Below are 20207 nucleotides of genomic sequence, written 5' to 3' on the forward strand. Positions count from 1 at the left end.
ATGCATTATATAGTTAAACTTTTCATTTATAACAGGGACGTGATAACTAATTTGGAACAGTGTCTATAGTATATTAATGGACAACAAAAACAGAACAATTATTTTAGAACGGAATAAGTAATATATTAGTAAGGTTGGTGGTGGCGTTACGAATGTGACAAAGAGGATGTAACTTTTTTGTTAATTGCATTAAGAGTGTATAAAATTACTATACAATCGCAATTACTAATATTTAATTTATAGATACAATATAATTTTTGGTAAAATGCATGCACCTGATCCTCCTTTGATACAGATGGTTCGGTCTATGAGTAATGCATAACGAAAACGTGACAACTATTATAGAACTTTTAGAGAGTAATAAATATTAATGGATACATAGAAGTAGATGGCGTGTCTCTCAAGCCCGGCATAAGCGCCAATAGCCCTGTGTGTGCAAGAGAGAGACTGACATAGACACAGACAGAGACAGAGACAGAGACAAACAAAAGGGGACTTTATCTATATCTATATGTGTATCTATCTGCACACTTTTTTGTATAGAAAAGCAAGTAGCTTAGCACATATATCCCAACAAATTCCACTTTCCATTTTCTCCACTCACTACTTCTCTCTGTAAGCCTTCTCTGCTCCCCACTACCCCATCAACACACTACTCTCTCTCTGTTCTGTGTGTCTCTGTTTGTAGTTCCATTTGAAAAATCAGGTGGTTTTTTAACTTGGGGTTTCTTGTATTCTTGACTTCTTGATATGCAAGGGGGAAAACCATCTGGAAAACAAGAAAAATAAGGTTTGCCATACGTACATTGTTTCAAGACTGGGTGAAATGGAGCAACTTTTTGTAGTTTTGATTCCTTTTGTTGCATTTTTTGGTGTTTATTGACATGTAATGTTCCTGTTATTTTTTAGTGGAAAATTTGGAAGAAAATGAGTGGGGATCAACACATGGAGGAGATGCATTACATGAACATGGGATATCCATACAATGTTCCAGAGACTTTCACGGAGTTCTTGAATGGTGTTTCACAACCTCCTATACAGTATCATAATAACCCTCTACAGATTCCGGATCAGGTAAATTTTTCTAACTTTTTCCATGTAGCAGTTGATTTTGTACTTAAAGCCAGGTAGGACAAACAATTACATTATAAATATATGGTTAAAATTATTTTTTTTTTATGTATATATAACAGATGTTGAACCTCCTTTAGACTTCTTTTTGTGTTTACTCAAAATCTTGGCTCCGCCGTTGCTCAAAGCTTATATAATTTGTGAGAGAAAGAGTAAATGTAGCAGTAGAAGTATCCTCCAGTACAAAATGTATGCTCTAAGTATGTATATTTTCTTTGAGGGTTAGACATCTTTGTATCTTGATTTAATTCACTCCCTTTAATGGACTCTTAGGCAGCAGAGGCCGATCTAGAATTTAAGATTTCACTTCTTGCCTATAGCATATAACATTTTAAACTATTGGTTCAAAGTAAAATATATTTGAAAATTTTAATTATGCTCCGTATCGTGAAAATACTGGGCTCAGTTGAACCTGTTTGGAAGTGTGAGTAACCATTTGTTGTCAGTTTATCTCCAAAACTGCAGTATTTTGACTGTTGGCATTAACTTTTTAAATCTTCTGTCCAGGAAAATGCATATTGGTCTATGAATATGAGTTACTATAAATATGGACACTCCAGTCTTGAGAGTACTTCTTATCATTCTTATGAGGCTGGCATTAACCATGTATCAAGACCGGATCTTTCAGAGAGGCCTTGGGAGTATGCTGTTCCTGTGAATGTTCACGAAGGTGTATCGACTGTTCATCAAGGTGTATCGACTGATGTAATATATGAGGAAAATATGGTAGTCCCCGAAGAGGATGCTGGCCCAGAGGAATGTGAGTGAAGCTTTAGCACTTCGTATATGAATTTGCATTTTTCTTTCCTTACTGGTGCAGGAGATGCAAATCTCTACGATTAGCTTTTTACCTCTACATTAGGCAACTGCATCATTATACTTTTTCTCCTTTCTCTTTGTGAGATAGGACCATGAATTTGCTTTACTGGTCAAGATTCCCCTTCTTTGATCTATTATAGACCCTTACTTTTTAGTTAAGTTCCAGTATTTCGTAGAAACGCTTCTGTTTATGTGTTATTTAAATAGTTATAACATACTGCTATTTTACAGACTGTAACATATATTTCACAATTCATCAGGTGTTTTATCCAATCAAGACGATTCTAACCACCAGGTAAATTACTTGTTTCCAATAAAGGAATTTGTTTCATCTTTTAGTGCTTTTTAGCAACATTTTGGGCTTTTGATAACTTGGTCATGTTTTTCTTGTTCTTTTTTTGTTTTTGGAATTATGTCAATTCTCTTAGGTTGGCGTCTTTTCCTCGTTACCTGTCTTTAATTTTTCTGGACTGATGGGTAAAATGATTGTTTAGAAAAGAGGATGTTGTCTGCTAATTTTATGATGTCCTCTACACACGCTAATCGCACTGAATACATATGTCGCAAACATGAAGTTAAGTAGTTGTGCAGTGCCCTTACCAACACAAGTTCACCACATCAACCAAAAACATTGAGGCAGTGTTTGTCATCATAAAATATGAGTCTTTGACCTTTTGGTTGGCTCACCCTTCTTGAACCTTGAGAATATAATTGAAGATTCGCTAGAAACAATATATGGAGCTCCTTATTCACCCGCTCTGCTGACGAAGCATCTCAGTAATTTCTATTGGCGTCTCAAGCAGTTGAAATCCTAATCACCATTATTCACTTGTTCATCAAATGTGTTTAATGTAGTAGTCGCCATCATCTTGAATCTGCTGCTGAGTGACTAGGTTAACATTCTGTTGACTTGTAGCACGCTAATTTCACCTTGTGTTTATATGTGAAGGAAATTTTGGAAGATGATATTGACCCTGACAACATGACCTATGAGGTAAGTAACCTTGTCACTATCATCTTCTCTAATTTGTTACATGTTATCTTTGGTTAGGTTTGTGAGTGAGCTTGATTTGCAATTTATATGTAGTCTTTTGAAAACCTTCTCCGACTTGATCTTTTATTTGATAAGATGAACTCCTAGTTGGAGTGAGGAGCTAATAATAGATAAAGTCATAAAACTGCAGTTACCACGTTGTGATGCTGACTTTAATGGATAATTATTAGAAAATATGGCAAAGTGTGCCTCTCATATTCATGCCTAAAGCTACCAAGAATCCAAGGCGAGATTAAAACCATTTTCCTCTGGAAGCAATCGAGTCATTCTTTGAAGCTGACTAAATATATAAAACTCGTACATGAATCTAGAGTTACTATATTCTAATTACATTTAAGAATCAAGTGTTGAAATGTTAAGATAAGCTATCAGTTGTTGGGATTGACATCCTATATAGTGAACCTATACCTGTAGGTGTCGATAAGAATGAGCACCACTACAGTGCCCTCTTATGCCCCTAGAGGGTTGTTACAGCGCAGCAGATATGGATTTTTTTAGGGGGCAGTTGTCCATGGTTGTGCTGATCGGTTGTAATTGACTCTCTAGCTCATGGCTCAATCTTCCATCATTTCAGAGTTGAAGATATCTTCTCCATAGCCCAAATGTCTGTCTTAGGATGGAATAAATAAGAACAGCAAAAAGAGTAATAGGATTGTGTCTTATATATCATTATGTTGTCATTCAATTGTCTTTGCATTTCTGTCCTATTGTCCTTTGATTCTTTTCATTTTTTCTTGTTCTCATTTCCTAATTTGTAGCATATTTAAATTGTGTACAGAATGAGGTAGAGGTTATCAATCTTATTCATCAGCGTAAATCTTAATAACTGGCTTGCACAATGCAAATCCTTAAGTCCTCCTTCCTTAATGAAAATGAAAAAAGAACAGATGAAAAATACCAAGAGAAGAAAAGAGCTTGGAGAACAGAAAGAAAAATAGTACGGCATAGATGAAAAGAGTTTTCTTATTCTCTCATAATAAGGCTATGCAGCAGCCACAAAATATCTTCGTGTGTATGCCTTGTTTATGTGCTGAAGGTCCACAAGTATAAGAATAGTTCCTACTTTTTGTGACCGACAACTTCTTCTCTTTAATCGAGTAACATGCATGTAGTATCTGCAATTTTGGAATCACTTGTTCTACATTTTGTGTTATCTGCGACTAAAAGTTGAAAGCTGCTGAATGGTAGTCTGATTTGCAATGTACATCATTCTTTTGACACGCTGGCTCAAGAATGGGTTTTTAACTCTGTGTTGGGTTGATGACATTCTTATTATTCATCCACTTGTTATGTGAAATCAGTGAATATTCATACAAATTTCAACCAACTCCTTAACCGTTGAAATTCTAAATATTTTTTCACTTTCTTGATCTTGGGATGCGTTGTATTCTTTCGGATCTGTATCTCTACAAGGTAGAGGTAAGGTCTACGATCACTCTGCCCTCCCTAGATCCCACTTGTGGGATTACAATGGGTATGTCATTGTTGTTGTTGTTGTAACTGGTGCCATCATCTTTACTTATGAGAGTAGCTGAACCGATTTCATAGATTATTTTTCTCTTGAAGTGATGTACTAAATTTCTGCTTTACTATTGCAGGAGTTACTTGATTTAGGTGAAACAGTAGGAACTGAAAGTCGAGGACTTCCCGATGAACTAATTAATTTGCTTCCAACAACCAAATACAAATCTAACGGAATCTTTTCTAGGAAAAAATCAGAAGAAAGGTAATTCTTAAGTCCACTTTTTTTTTTTCTTCTGAAACCATTGTTTGTACAAGGGTGCAATTTCCCTTCCTATTGTATCCTTTGCTGTGGATTGATTTCTTTCGTAAAATCAAGCACTGAAGTTACCTATTTAAAGTAAATCATACTTTATTTTAGTCCGAAGAGAGACAGCAGTATTGGCATACAGAGCAGATATGATTTTAATCGCTGGTATAGCATTGATGAAGGGAAAGGTTAGGAAGAGGTTATGTGATTTTAGTTAATTACCCTTGCAATTCGTTGAGTTTGTACTTCAATTGTTGAGTGTGCCACGGATAGTAGGTCTGCGTGAACCAGAGAATCTAGTATGGCGTTGGTAAGATTTATCAGTTGATGGTGTTAAAGATAGCCCAACAAATGCATATGATGAGGCAACATCATGTAAGGTTCAAATTTAAGTTACTTGGTAACTCAATCCGAGCAGCTTAGTGTCTATGTTGTGCCAAAACAGAGGCCTCTCCTTGAGATTTTAGTTTCAACCATGGCTCGTACTTCCCATTTGCCCTTGTTGCCTATGTAGTAATATACTTGGGACTGGTTTTGCGATCACTAGTGCACTTCTTATAAAATGATTTCAGTTTAATTACACTTAGTCAAAGGATGTTTTATTATCTTAACAAATTTTCTGCTGATCAAATCCTTTTCCTTTCAACTCAATGATTAAATGAACTTTTGTGCATGCAATCTAGATGTGTCATCTGTCAAATGAGGTACAAACGAGGGGATCGACAAATAAATTTTCCATGCAAGCACATATACCACACTGAATGTGGCTCCAAATGGCTGAGCATCAACAAGGTATATGTTAGTAACAAGTCTGGCCTCTACGTCTCAAATATTTACCGTCATTTTCTCTCGAGATTTAACACCTATACAATCACTTCGTTTTGTCAGACATGTCCCATTTGCAACGCGGAGGTACACCTTGACGAATGAAGTTATAAAATGGTGAATATAGTGTTTAAATTAGCACAGATTTGCTTCATTGGGCTTTCAATATCTCCCACCATCGGCCTCTAACATAGAGTAACATCAAAGCTTGTAATAGCTTCTCTTAGATCATGCTCACAATGCAGGAAAAGTACGATATATATAGAATGCTCATATGTTAACAATCTTATGTCCTTTTACGGCTACTAGTCTGGAATATAGAGCTCTTCCTCTTTTACTTTTTTGAGTCATATACCGAGCTCTTGACCTTTAAGATTCTTAGCACTAAACGCATTGTACTTTTAGTATATGGATTCAGATATAGTAATACTTATTGAAGTTCTAGTGGACTTTGACATAGCGTTGTGTTGAGAATTTTTGATGTGTGAACAACCTATTGCCAAAGAGCTACATCCACCATTGTTCTTATCAAGTTGTAGTGGCCCAGAATGTGTGAACAGCCCATTGCCAAAGAGCTACACCCATGCCCACTTAAGTGAAGTAAAACAACTATATATACATTATATATACACATATTATGTATATTTTCTATTTCTGCAGACATATTATGCCTTGAACAGAACATATAGACAAATTCAATTTATTTGTGGGAATAGTATTATGTCATTTTCTTGCAGGATTTCCGGGATTTTTCTATCCAGGACACTGTCAATGACTTATCTATATATGGACTGTGTTAGTAGATGCATTTTCAATTTCAACAATAGCGCTGCATCGGCGCGTTAAATGAGTGTGTTGGGTTGAATTTGAGCATGTCAGAATAAACTAAGTCGGTAAATGAACGGATTATTCATCTGTCCAAAGATTACATGAGATGAAATAAATTGGGTTAAGATTGAGCTAAATAATAGATTATAGTCCAATTCAACATAACTTTTATCAAAATTTAATTTTGTTGTCTGTAATTTATGAACTACCGATAAATAAACTATCCCTTCTGTCCCAATTTATGATGTGTCATTTTTCACTTCTTGAGATTCAAATTGTGTGAATTTCGATTAATATTTTAAATATCTTTTCTTTCATGATACTGACATGTAAAGAAATACAACTTATAGTATTTTTGGGATAGTTTTAAATCTTTAAATTTTAAATATTGAGTAATTGGTCTAATCCAATATAACTTTGAAGACTAGTCTAGATACTCTAGATAAACAAAAATTGTTCATTAATAGAGACGGTGGGAGTAGTTTCTTTTAATTATTACTCCCTCCGTCCTAATTTATATGGCATAATTTGGAACGAATTAAAAAAGAAAGTATGTCACATAAATTGGAATTGCGGGAGTATTGTATATTGCATATTAGACAAATTATATTTAGAAAAATATGTTAACCTCATGTGTCAATTTGTTTACATACATACTTGATTCAAATCAGCATGACACTCAAATGAAAAGGAACTAAATAGATTAAAATAGGCTAAGCCAATGATCAGCCCAAGTTTGAGCTGAGTCATATTTTTATGAGCTGATTTTGACACGAATCGAAGTAGCACTTCATGTTAGTCTGCGGGTAGAAAATAGAACAGTTGTACATTATATTCTTCTATATATATATATATATATATATATATAGGGTTTGTTGAGATTGTACGAAATCTATGTCAACTTGAGCTAGCACACTTGAACTGCAAAAAAACTTGAGCACATTAGAAATGCATATAATAAAATGGTGGAGTTGAGGCGGGTGTAAGTTTGTGGCGGCCGATTCATATGAATTCAGTACTTTTAATTGCGGAACATAATTTTTTATGTAAAATTGCAACAAATTACATCTGAATACTCTAGTTAATATATAAATTCTATTAATGCTAATAATCTTCATTAAAAACTAAACTCATAAAATTTAAACCGCTTTATACTCCACAGACCACATCGCAAGGAAAAGCAAAGAGAAGTGGATATTATTTTCACCATGTTTCAAAACAAACGCCAACAAAGGAAAACTCAATGTACTAAAGCTCTCGATCTATGTAGGATCTGGGAAAGGTCGAATGAATTAAAGCTCTTGCTATATACAAAATCTAGAAAAAAATCGAATTATAAGAATTTATTTTACAAAGGCTAATAAAGTAGATAATTACTACAACATACTTATGAAAGTAATGAAAACCTAAAGAAAAAGTAGTAGTAGTAGTAGTCACTCTCAGTTGAGCATTAAATTGAAAGGTCTATTACTACCACCCAAAACTGTCGGGAAAATGAAGACAGTTGCTATGCTATCCCCATCTCATCTCTTCTCATTTTGGCAGAACTCTCTTTTGTCCTTAATATAATATATACATACATATATATGATATAAAGTGGTCTCTTTTTTTTTTTTTTTTTTTTTTTTTTGGAATTATCTTCTAATTACCATAACAGTACTCTTACAATATTACCCTCCATGCAGACTCACTCCCCTAGTACCTTCACGAATAAGAATATCCCTTCCGATTTACTACTAGAATTATTTTTGGGTGCAAAACGAACAGGGACCTACCCCCATTATATATATCTTTTGGTTTGTTTTGGACTTGTGGTGTGGCGCCAATATTAACAACACTAATTGTTGGACCAAGGTACACTGAGGGGGATGGATGAAATCTCTCTATTATATTCTTGATTAAGAGGTATTGGATTCGAGTCCAATAAATGAAAAAGTTCCTAGTAGTGAGCTCCAACGTTACTCCGATGGTGACTTTACTGACACGAATTCAGATTAATTGAACCGATAAATTTTAAATACGAGTAGATATTTAGTCTCAAAAGAAAAGTTATAATATCGTTATCGAACCAACTTCCTATTTTTGACATTATTTGTTTTCAAGTTTGAAGATTTTTCTGTAGAAAGTCACTCTTTCAAAGTCTCGTCAAGAGTAGATAAAAGCTTCTGGTAATTTCAAAACATAGAGAATTAACCCTTTTTTTAATTAATGGTACTTTGAAGGACATTTTTATGCTTTTCTTTAGCAATCAAGTCATACACGTAATTATCTTGAATGCAATTTAATTACGGAAGTGAAACATATATCTAATGATCTACTTAGATGTCTATTTAATATCCTATATAAGTTAGGCCTGACATTCTACTGTATAGGCTATGCTCCTTTTATGACATTTAGTCCATCTTTTTAAATAGGATTTATTAAACAAAAAGTGGAAGTTCAGTTGTTCAATGACAACTAGTATTAATGTTCTTTTTGTCATTGTTGGGATTATGTCCATATATAGATGGAACCACGTATAGTTGTCTTAGTGATAGATTATGCATGTCTTTTGTAATTGTCCTTTTTTATTTTTAATTATTATCATTCCTTTTTCCCCCCCTCTTATGATATAAAATAAGTTTAGTTGTGTACACGGGGCAATAATAATGAAGGCCCAGTAGGAACTTTCCAGTGAAACTTTTGTACTTATATAATGGTTAGAGCAAAAATTGGGCCAATGTACATAGAATGTGGTTAGGACTATCCCATCAATCCATTCTTCGATCTTCAGAAGCCCTACAATGCCCCATCCCCTTCAGTATTCTTGCTGTATGTATTCCAACCCATACGTCGACCGATCGATAGGATGAAGAGAATTTGAACTCTTTATATGATTTTGGACAATCCTAACCTCTTTGAACTGGTTTTTGTGATTGAGTAAGGCCAAAGCTAATATTAGAGCCAAACTCATCCCAAGTTCGTAATTTACCACTTTTGAATCCCATATTAAATTGTCCACACACTAAATATCCCTGCTCATGAGCGTGGGTGGGTGTTGAATCGCGCATCGGTAATTGAACTTATTAGTTTTTCCTCCGTTTTGTTTATTATACATACATATGTATATGTATGAAAAAGATTTAACTATAAAAATCATATTTATTGTAAAGTCAGAGAATCTAAATGATAAAAGTGTTTAATTATGACTATGTAGCTACCTTAGTCGGGCACGTATAGCATTAAAAGTTATGGCAGGACAGTAAGTATATTTTTTTTAAATAATCTTTAATCAAGGATTTGAGAATCGATTTCTTAAAATAAAATCACCTCACGTATTTGAGCATTTTATCACCAAAATAATTCTTTGGACATAAATTTAAATTAATCGAGACTCAAAATGAGTGATAAACACCAATTGAAAAATCGAAAACAAAACTTATACCCTAGTATAATGGATAGTAAAAAGTTTGGTGATTGAGAGTAGGGGGCACAATGGCTTAGCCAAAGCGTATGGAATACAATCCAGGAAGAAGTAATATCACTTTCATGAAGGTAATGCAAATAAAGATTGGATGACATCATTTCTGGATGTGAACAGTGACTTCCAATCATTGTTACACTTTTTTCCTTAATTCTTTCTACAAATTTTTATTCATTTCTATTTTTGTTTCCAATTTATTACATTTTATTTTTCATTCATTAGATACATTATGATTAAGAAGCCATTGATAAGTCCCTTTCATTTGACCAGAATCACAAAGTGCATGCCTCCTTTACTGCCGCTGTTTCCTCCAATCAACAGCTAAAATCCTCATTATATCATACTGTATATGTTATCCCTGCTTTTATCCTTTTTCTCTGTGTAGGTCTTTTTTTTTTAATCTTTGAATAGAAATATACCACATCAATAAGGGATGAGATTCTTGAGCTTTTTATACTGTGATATGAGCAATTTCTTCCCTTTTAGCTAACTTTTAATGTAAGAGTTCGGTTCAAAATTTAATTTGACATGGTATTATAATCATGTCCATCGGACCTATTGAGAGGGTGGAAATACTCCTATACATAAATGTACACACTCGGGGTGTGTTGAAGAGAAATATACCATATCGGTGAGGAATGAAATTCGCAATACCTCTTTTTTTAAATTTTAACCCCTCTTCGTGCTAAATTTCTACATCTCTCGATAAACTTAGGTTCCACCATTAAATTTGAACTATATGAAAAAAGAGCTTCCACTGCTTTTGTTAGTAAGGGACAGAATGATCAAAATGTCCTTAATGTACGTATGGGATTTGAACTATTTTAATTCTTCATATAAATTACGTTATTGAAATAAGTAGTCCAGAAGATATATAAAAAGGTAATCATTTTAATTCTTTATATATACAGTAAGCCATAACCAAAATAGTAATCACTGTCACTGTAGACTGTCGGCAACATTTCTTAATTTGTTGCATTAAAATTGATTTCTAAATAAAGTAGCTGGTCTTTGAAAAAAAAAAAAAGACAAACTGTTATTACAGTGACTTAATACTATAAAACAATATTAATCATGTTTTGCTTCTTTCAGTTCAAGTATTACTAATCAAATTACCAAAATACAAACGAACAGGAGAAATAGGTTGTAATTTCAAAGAAAGGTAGATTGCACAGATTAGTACTATGAAATGCTAAATATTTTTCCTTGTATTTCAGTTCTATTGGAAAGAAATTATACGGTGTGTATTAGGGTTGGGCATAAAATATCAAAAATCAAATTATCGAATTGAATCAAAAAATTTGGTAATTGATATTCTGTAATTCGGTATTTGGTATGGTATTTGGAGGTAAAACTTTAATATTTCGGTCTTCGAAATTGGGTTTGGTAAAAGATATTAATACCGTTTGGTATTTACCGAATATCAAACTTTATATATATATATATATATATATATATATACATAATAATTTAGTGTACGTGCTTTGCACGTGTATCTTACGTCAATTAATAAAATATATAACAAAAAGAAAAAAACCACAACTGAAAGGTAGCAATATGTAAAAATGTAACTTAAAAATATTTTAACTCTATTAATAATATTGACAACAAATAATTAACGAACTTACGAAAGTTGAAAGATATATAAGTGAATTACATAATAGAATCAATAAATAAGCGAATCGCCCGTTTGACTATCCAGACGGCCTCGCCGGCCCACACTCTCCCGCTCCCCAGCCTGTTTAGGAGCCTCTGTTCAATTTTCGGACCAAAACACATCCGAATCCAGGACGCACCTCTGTAACCGTAGGTGATAGCACATCAATTTAGCTCGAAAATGATCATTTCACACTGTTTCGCCCGTCTGACTATTACATAATAATTAGTGTATGATTATAAATAATAGTAATCTATAAAATTACACACCTAATAACAGAAAGAGAGAGAGAAACATATCATAGATGAGGCAACTTCCTAATTTTTTTCTTACAGATTGCATAACCTACTTTCACAGATTGAGCAATAGAGCTACACAATGATCTCTTTCACCTCCTTTTCTTTTTTACTACAATCTTATTTATCTATTTTGAATTTATAAACAAGCATAACCATATTAACGCGAACTTCTTCATTTAGTTGGTCCAAGCTCAATGTAGACTTATATCATGAGCATGTTGTTGGAATCGAAACTATAGGGTTTCATGTGAAAACTAACATAGAAATCTTGAACGATAATAACTAAGTGAAATTATAAAAAGCTTTAATTTTTTTTAATTAATTTGGTCAATTGACCTACAACAACATATAAAAATTAAAAAATTTAAAACTATTGAAAAAGACATGGTCTCAAATAACAAAATTCATCCGAATGATTGACAATCGAGTTTTGACTAATTAATTCTCTTGTGAAAGACCAGATTTAATGCAATATAAAAAGCAACTTAATCATCACTCAAAATATCCATTTGATTGACCTCTCTCTAAGGTTCAATTCTTGAGCAATTATTTGATCCATGTACGTTTAGAAGTTGCACAATTCAATATTTTGTGCTTTCACTTACACTTCTAAGCCACCAAAGTACCTCGATCAAAAAAAGTATCCAAAGTTAGAGCATCTATTAAAATGTGAGCATGCCCCATTTTCATTTGTATATCTAAAATTCTGCTCATATCCTGAATTCTCATACAATAATCCTTATCCTGAAATAGATTTTATGTATTGAAAGACACAAAAAACGGAATCCTAATGAGTATCACATGGAGGGTTACTATAAACCGACTTAAAACACTTACCTGAGAAGCAATATCATGTCAACTTATCGCGAGATAATTTAACTTGCTAACCAATTCTGTCTCCCAGGATGACCAAGAGCTTCCCTGACTTGTTGGAAGCTTAATCAATGAATTTTTTCACTTAAAGTACTTGTTTTTCTCTTACAATTCTGAGAAAAAAACATGTTCAGTGAGAAATATAATCATCTTGGAGTAAAAGGCTTATTTTGTTATCATAAATTTGTTAGTATATTTCAAGTATTTCTAACGATAGATATCAATGCACCAAGTATTATATGAAAAGAATATTTTTGGGGGATAGTTGTGGTCAAAAAAATCTGAAAAACAACTGCAACCAGACAAACTAATCAGAATTCACGAAAATCTGTAATCAATAGGCAGAAAATAAATACCATGCTAAAACAACAGAAATTCTAATTTTAATGATCATTAGTCCTTGCTGCAACCGTTATGCGCCTTTACTTCATCAAAATAGGCAAAAGAATTTGGCTATCAAGGTGGCTACAAACTATTCCTTGGCCAATCAATTTCATCTATTTAGCCATCACCTATATCTACCATCGCAAAACCAACAATAACTATGACTACAATAATAATACCACCAAGCTCATTCTCATGACTTCACATATATTCATGGTCACTATTGCGATAAGACTCCTACAAGGATTCGATAAAAAGTGAATATTAATGAAAAAAGAAAAAATAACAAACAGTATATTAGTTGGTCTTCTTTGAGAAAAAAAAAACTACCCTTTTTTAAAGTCGATAACTTTATATACGAAAATCTTTAATCTTCACCTTGTGTAGTTTTGAAAATAAGAAGAGATAATGAAAGTCATGTACCTTCTCTATCTAAGGCTAAGATAAGCAGAAGTAGCCCAAGAGGATAAAGTATAATTCCACAGTTATAATAGGTGTGAATTAGAGACACATAAATTTAGAGCAAAGAAAAATAATGAAAACGAATTAAAATATTTGTACTAAAAGAATCAATAAATTTCAATAAAATATGCATGACATGTCAAAATATTTAATTTAAAAATTATAAACCTAATTTTTCCTCTATCGACAGTTTTGGAAGAAATATGTAAATATAAATAAAGAGGGACAATCCTAATGTGACTCTTTTAAGTCTAGTAACAGATACAACAATTTCTATTTGGGAAAAGTCACCTAAACCAAATAGAACACCAGTTTGAAAAAAAAAAAAAAAAGTCATAATAATTTATTTTTAAGTAAAAAAGGTGGAAAGATAATTTTATCTATTATAAAATATTTTAATGAAGGGTAAAAGTTTAAATCATTTTTTTAAGAGTCTTCACATTTTTAATTTATATATATATATACACACACGACATATCTATCCAACTCAATAGACAATAGTATTAATCAATCTCAAAGAATCTCTTGAACCTTGGTAATATATTCTTAAAAAGCAATAAAAGGAATACTAAATAGGGTTTCTATTAAATATACTCTTTGAAGTTTAAACGTACATTTGGATATTTCCAACTTTAATATGGTATTACTAAAAACCGTACCGAATTGAAGTTTAATTTACTGATACAGGATTACCGTACCAGTGTTTATAAGCATGGTATGTGATAGCTACTTTCAAAGATCGATTATCGAATTACCAAACCAAAATTTAAAAATACCAAATCGAATACCAAATGTTCACTTATCCATTAGAAACGTCTCACTTTTGCTGTGTATTTTCTATAGGAAATCAATAGAAAAATAACTCTGAATATTTTTGTAGGATAATTTTTCTTTAAATAAATTGTAAGGGATCCCAGAAATTAATTTCTTGTGGAGATATTTTAGCATGACTTACAATAAGATTCAGAGTTCAGACTACGGGCCAAAAAGTTGGTAGACGTGTTATTAATTGAAGTCTAAATCGATTGATGAAGAATAATTTTTCTTCAGTTTATTTTTACTTATTTAATATATTAAAAATAGTTATTTAACTCTACTTGTTCAGTCTAAAAAATTAAGATATTAATTATAGCTATTTCTCAATTTATCTTTTAAATTATTAAATTTATTATATTTAAAAAATAATATTAATATTTTATGTTTTGATCTTGAAAAAATAAATCAAATAAAAATAAACGAAAAGAGTAACATTACTCCCATTGGAAAGAGTAATTAATTGCTAGGGAAGAAAAAAAAAAAAGATTTCATTGGTAATGCAGTAAATTCTTTTGTCAAAGGTCAACAGAGCAACATATTGGTCTTCAAGACAAATTTAGTGCAAGTTTTCTCGAAAATGAAATGTGCAAAGTAAAATTATCAAGCGTTCCACAAATCACAAGAAATATAAAATGGACCACAAAAGGAACAAGTTTCAACTGTCAAACTATATTTCTTTTTGGACATTTGATGTGTTTTAGATTTTTCTTTCTTACATTTATGTTGTAAAGTCCTCATTTCGATTTTTCTTTTGCTGGTTATATTTCTTTTTTACACGCCATATTTTTAAAAAGAAAAAATCCTTTTGGCCATAAAATATGTTCATAATTTGATCATAATAGCTTAAATTTGATAATAAAGTCTATTCACATCATAAACAGATTTACATTTTTACATTCTTACCCTTTTCTCCCAAATTTATATTTTCTTTCTTCATTTATTCTTCTAGCTATTTCCAACACATGGGGATTGAACATCTAACTTGTTTACTTATTTGTTTGTTGACTTTGCATTTCAAAATAATATCTATACAAATAAAGAAGAAAAATGTTAAATTATTTCATTTATTTGAATAATTTTTTAAATTTAAAATAATATTAAACTTAAAAATAATTTTAAATTATTTGATATTTTTAGAATGATATGACTGAATGATAATTTAAAAATAATTATAAATAATTTTATTTGTCTTTGATGGATAGTTATTCCATTTGGTCACATTTTTAGAATGAAAATTTAGAATATAAAATAATTTAAAAAATTTAGAAAAGTATTTTTTTTCAAGTTTATTGACATTCTTGTTTTATAATTTATCAATAGAAAAATAAAATTACTTAAAATTATGTAATTAAACAAGACAAATTATTAAAATTGTGTAATTAGACTAGATAAATTATTAAAATTTCTAATGATACAAACTCACTTCAACAATTTATTTCTCTGAGTTTTTAGCTATTAAAAATTTTGTTGTGTATTTTTTTCAAAATTTTTAATCTAAAGGATCGAGAATGTAGTAAATTCAACAACGTCAGGACTGCTGCTTCAATTAAATTAAAAGAGATATCAATAGAATATGCCTACTAAAAAATTTCATATTTTTCTATAGGTAATTATTTTTATTCTTGTAATATAGAACTTAATACATTTACTTTGATTCAATAATTTGCTAATCATTATATATTTGTCATTAATGTAACCTCTAATAAGTAATTTTTACCAATTATTGAGTTTAAATAAATTTTAAAATGTATTTAGATAGTTATTTAAATATAATTTGAAAATATTCTCAATGACAATTAAAACTCAAAATAGTTTAGACATGGTAGATATTGATTCAATATAAAAATTATAAAATGTATATAGTTCATATATGTCGACTCTAGTTAACATTAACTCAGGAGAGTCACATATTGATGTTACAGTTTTGAACCCATATGTTACATCGATTTGAAAAATTATGAATCATTACTTATGATTGTTATTATATATAACCTCTATTTAAATAATTTTATTAAATATTATATTTAAATAAATTGAAAATAGTTTTAAAATTTAATGTGTAAACAATTCAATAATAACAGATAAAATTCAAAACATTTTAGACATTAACAAACTATAAAAATCATAAAATTATATATAATTCATTTGTGTCAATCCTAGTTTACAACAACAAAAGAGAGTCCAAGGTTAAGGTGGTAGACTTGTATTCCTATGTCATGTTGATTTGATCCTGTAAATGATTATTTAATATGACCTATAATTAAGTAATTATATTAATTAATATATTTATACAAATTTAAATTGCATATTTAAATAATTTTTAATCTAAATTGAAGATATTTCAATAACAACAACAAAATCTCAAAACACTTTAGACATGATAAATATTGACACATTATAGTAAACAATAAAAACATATAATCTGTAACTGTTAACCCTAGTCAACATCAATCTAAGAGAGTCATATGATGTTGTAACAAGTTGTCTAGCCCGATTTAATAACTTGTGAATCATTACTTACATTGTTATTAATATGATTTTAATTAAGCATTTTATTAATTGTTATTAATAGATTTAGATAATTTAAAAAAAATGATAATATTTCAATCGTCAATTCAAAAGACTTTAGAAATAATAGACATCGACACATTAAACATAATTGGTATAAACGTTTATAATTTTCAATCAAACGTATTTGAAAACATACTGTGAAAATTAAACGTATTTTCAAACCGATTTAAACATAATTTTTTACTAATTCTAATTCACGAGTAAAAAAATTTCTCTAATTCTAATTCATTATTAAAATAATTTCCTCCACACTTAAATATTTTTTCAGTGAAACATATTTTCAGTATTTGAAAACATACAGTGGTAAATACCTTTAGAATTTGTCAATTTTCACACATACTCATTATTTATTAATTTAAATATAGTTTTATAATTTTAAAATATAATTATTATTGTTAGATACGTTTCAAATACATTTACTTAGATTGACATTCTTAATTTCAGTTAGTATAATTTTACACCTTTTCAAGTTAAAAAAAATAATTAGATAAAGATCTCAATATTTCAGCATAATCTCGGTCAATGCTTATTCTTTCATAGTAAGAATTTTATTTTGTGACAGTAAAAGACAATCAGTACTTAAATTTGAACATAACATCCTTGATTCTAGCTACGACTGTTCAAAATCGAATCGAAATCAATAATCTATAATGACATTTTGGTTAGTGAACTAGTGGTTCGACTTATCGGATTACCAAGTGTAAAGTATGTGTGATTTGTTGTTATCATAATATTTTACAAATTATATTTGAAAATTATATATATATATACATATATATTAATTTTATTAAAGCATAATAATAAAAAAAATAATTTATTAGAAATCATTTAGTAACAAATATAAGTAATAATTCACAATTTATCAAATCGTCATAATATAGGGGTGAAAGAGTTATATGATTAACACTTATACCTCTCGACAGATGTGAACTATATGCATAATTTCTGTAAGTGTCAACGTTTATCAGGTTTAAGGTATGTTGAGTTGTTGTCATTGCGATATCTTACAAATTATGCTTGAGAATTATTTAAATATATATTTTAATTTTATTTAACCATATACTTAAAAAAAATAAAAAATTAGAGATAATTTTAGTAACAAGGAGAGAAAGTCGGAGAAGAACATGAGAAAAAAATAGACAGTAAACGTAGTGTTTGAGTTATAGCAAAAAATATGTATATTTTTGAAGAAATATATGTATTTTAATGGTATAAGACTATTGATATTCTTGCCTAAGAATTTGTGTTGCAATTAAATTGTAATATAGGGAGTATACATATTTTAATGCTTAATTACCTTGACTTTAAAAAAATAGAAAAAGATTACAAAAGGCGCTTTTTAATATTATGGTCATATTATGACCAAAATTTTATGGCCATTTAGCATGATCCTTTGAAAAAAATTAGATTTATTCGGTCTTTAATTTTTAAGATTTCACAATATTAGTAACTTTTTTCTCACATTTATTACAGTAATAAAGAAAAGGGTGAAAATATCAAATATTTTGGATTAGTTTTTTTTTTTTTTTTTAATTCGAACCATATTTATTTCAATACTTTTGTAGAGTACAGAGGAGGGGTATAAGACCTGACCTCCGAGAAAACACCAAGAAAGATGCTTAAGCTTCTTAAGTGGTAAAATAGTAATGGAATCAAGAACCCATCACTTTTTCTCACTTTTTAAACTAGTCTATGACTTACACAGCTTGAAAAACTTCTTGCTAACATAAAGTAGCTATTAAATTTTTGAATCTGCCTTTGCGCAACGAACAAAACCTTTTGATGATAATTATATATCTATTCAAGGTGGTTGAAAAATCCTAGAAGAGTATTTCGCCGCTTTAGTTCTGAAAGCTGGCAGATTCAGCTTGTCCATTTTCAGCGCTATGTTCAAAACATTGACAATTATGAAATACTAAGTATTTTTAGTATAAAAGTCAATTAAAATAAAACGGAGGGAGTATTTTCCATTCCTAAAATTCGTTTCAAAACTTCTAATCCATAATCCACAATCTTGGCAGATAATAATAATTTTTAAAAAAGATTTTGTATTGATATGGAGTTGGTAGATTGGAAGACGAGAGATGTAGTTGTTGAACGTGCAACCTTGGAGACCTAAATGCCTCTTTACAAACACCACACATTCGTGCGTTCTTGAGAACATCAAAACCATGAAAATTTTTTTCACATTGATGTACATGTTCTTTTATTTTAATATTCTTGGGAAATGGTTTAGTATTTTCTTTTGCAACCAAGAAGGGGTTATGCCTTGAAAGAAAACTACATTAGATAATGTGAAAAGAGATCAATTCATTCAACACGGTCAACCTTTCACGTTTTGAGGCGTAGTACTATATTTAAGTAGCATACTTTTTTTTTTTTTTTTTGGTTCGGGCGAGGTCGAAAGTCGGGTTGGGTTGGGGAGTCGGGTCTTGGGTTGTCAGGATCGGGTGTCGAAGTCTCGGGTCAGGGTCGGGGTTGAGAGTTGTGAGCAAGGTCAAGATCAGTCAGGTGGGGGTTGGAAGTCGAGGTTGGATCTTGAGTCTCGAGTTTCGATCGAGGTTGGGAGTCGAATTGTCAGGTGTCGTGAGTCGAGGTGTTGGATCAAAGTCATATTGGGGTTAGGATTTGAGTTGGGATCGAGGGTTGGGTTCAATGGTTAGGTTCCTGATCGGGATCGGTTCTTGGGTCTCAGACTGGGGTAAGGAGTTGGGTGTCAGAGTCAAGTTCGAGAAAGAGGGTTCGATCCTGGGTTGGGGTTGGATCTTGGCTATCGGGTCGAGGTTGAGATTTAAGTCTCAAATCAGGGTTAGAGTCCGATTTATTTATCTCAGATCGAAAGTTGAGTGTCTCGAATCGAGGTACAAAGTCGGGTTCCAGGTCGAGTTTGGGTTCGTTGTCATTATATTTTTCCATATTATACCTAAATACTTTTGAAACAATATTTTTTTTTCTAACCAAATACCAAAAATTAAATACAAAAATTATTTATTTTCTAGGTTGACATTTTTCTTCATACCAAACACGCTCTTAATATACTCAAAAGTATTTTTATATATTCAATAGCTTAGATACATAACAAGAAAAAAAATTAACTGACAGATTGTACCGGTCAAAGAGGTACGGGTGGCCAATGAAAAGTCATTAATATTCCTTTCGTAAGCAATGCCTTCCAATTTATTACTCCCACTGGTCCACAATAATAAGTGAATTTTAGGACAAAGTTATATGGACGACAGTCATTCTATCTCATT

The 20207-nt window shown here is 30.9% G+C and overlaps 1 protein-coding gene across 1 annotated transcript; it reads left to right on the forward strand.

Annotated features, from left to right (window-relative positions):
• Nucleotides 1-413: 413 nt before the first annotated feature.
• On the forward strand, nt 414-6057 carry LOC107856317 (E3 ubiquitin-protein ligase BIG BROTHER). Its single transcript, XM_016701309.2, has 8 exons — nt 414-790; nt 910-1074; nt 1639-1891; nt 2211-2245; nt 2900-2944; nt 4603-4730; nt 5459-5567; nt 5664-6057. Exons 2-8 carry the CDS (start codon nt 928-930, stop codon nt 5703-5705), a joined length of 759 nt encoding a protein of 252 aa, XP_016556795.1. The 5' UTR covers nt 414-790; nt 910-927; the 3' UTR covers nt 5706-6057.
• Nucleotides 6058-20207: the final 14150 nt, after the last annotated feature.

The sequence above is a fragment of the Capsicum annuum genome, chromosome 1 (genome assembly GCF_002878395.1).
Source record: "Capsicum annuum cultivar UCD-10X-F1 chromosome 1, UCD10Xv1.1, whole genome shotgun sequence".
Taxonomy (NCBI): domain Eukaryota; kingdom Viridiplantae; phylum Streptophyta; class Magnoliopsida; order Solanales; family Solanaceae; genus Capsicum; species Capsicum annuum.

Bases quoted from the DNA above. Each gene is read 5' to 3' on its own strand.
- LOC107856317 (XM_016701309.2), top strand. From the start codon at position 928: ATGAGTGGGGATCAACACATGGAGGAGATGCATTACATGAACATGGGA. The intron at 2,945-4,602 runs GTAAGTAACCTT...TTACTATTGCAG, and splicing joins CTGACAACATGACCTATGAG to GAGTTACTTGATTTAGGTGA. The intron at 4,731-5,458 runs GTAATTCTTAAG...CATGCAATCTAG, and splicing joins AGGAAAAAATCAGAAGAAAG to ATGTGTCATCTGTCAAATGA.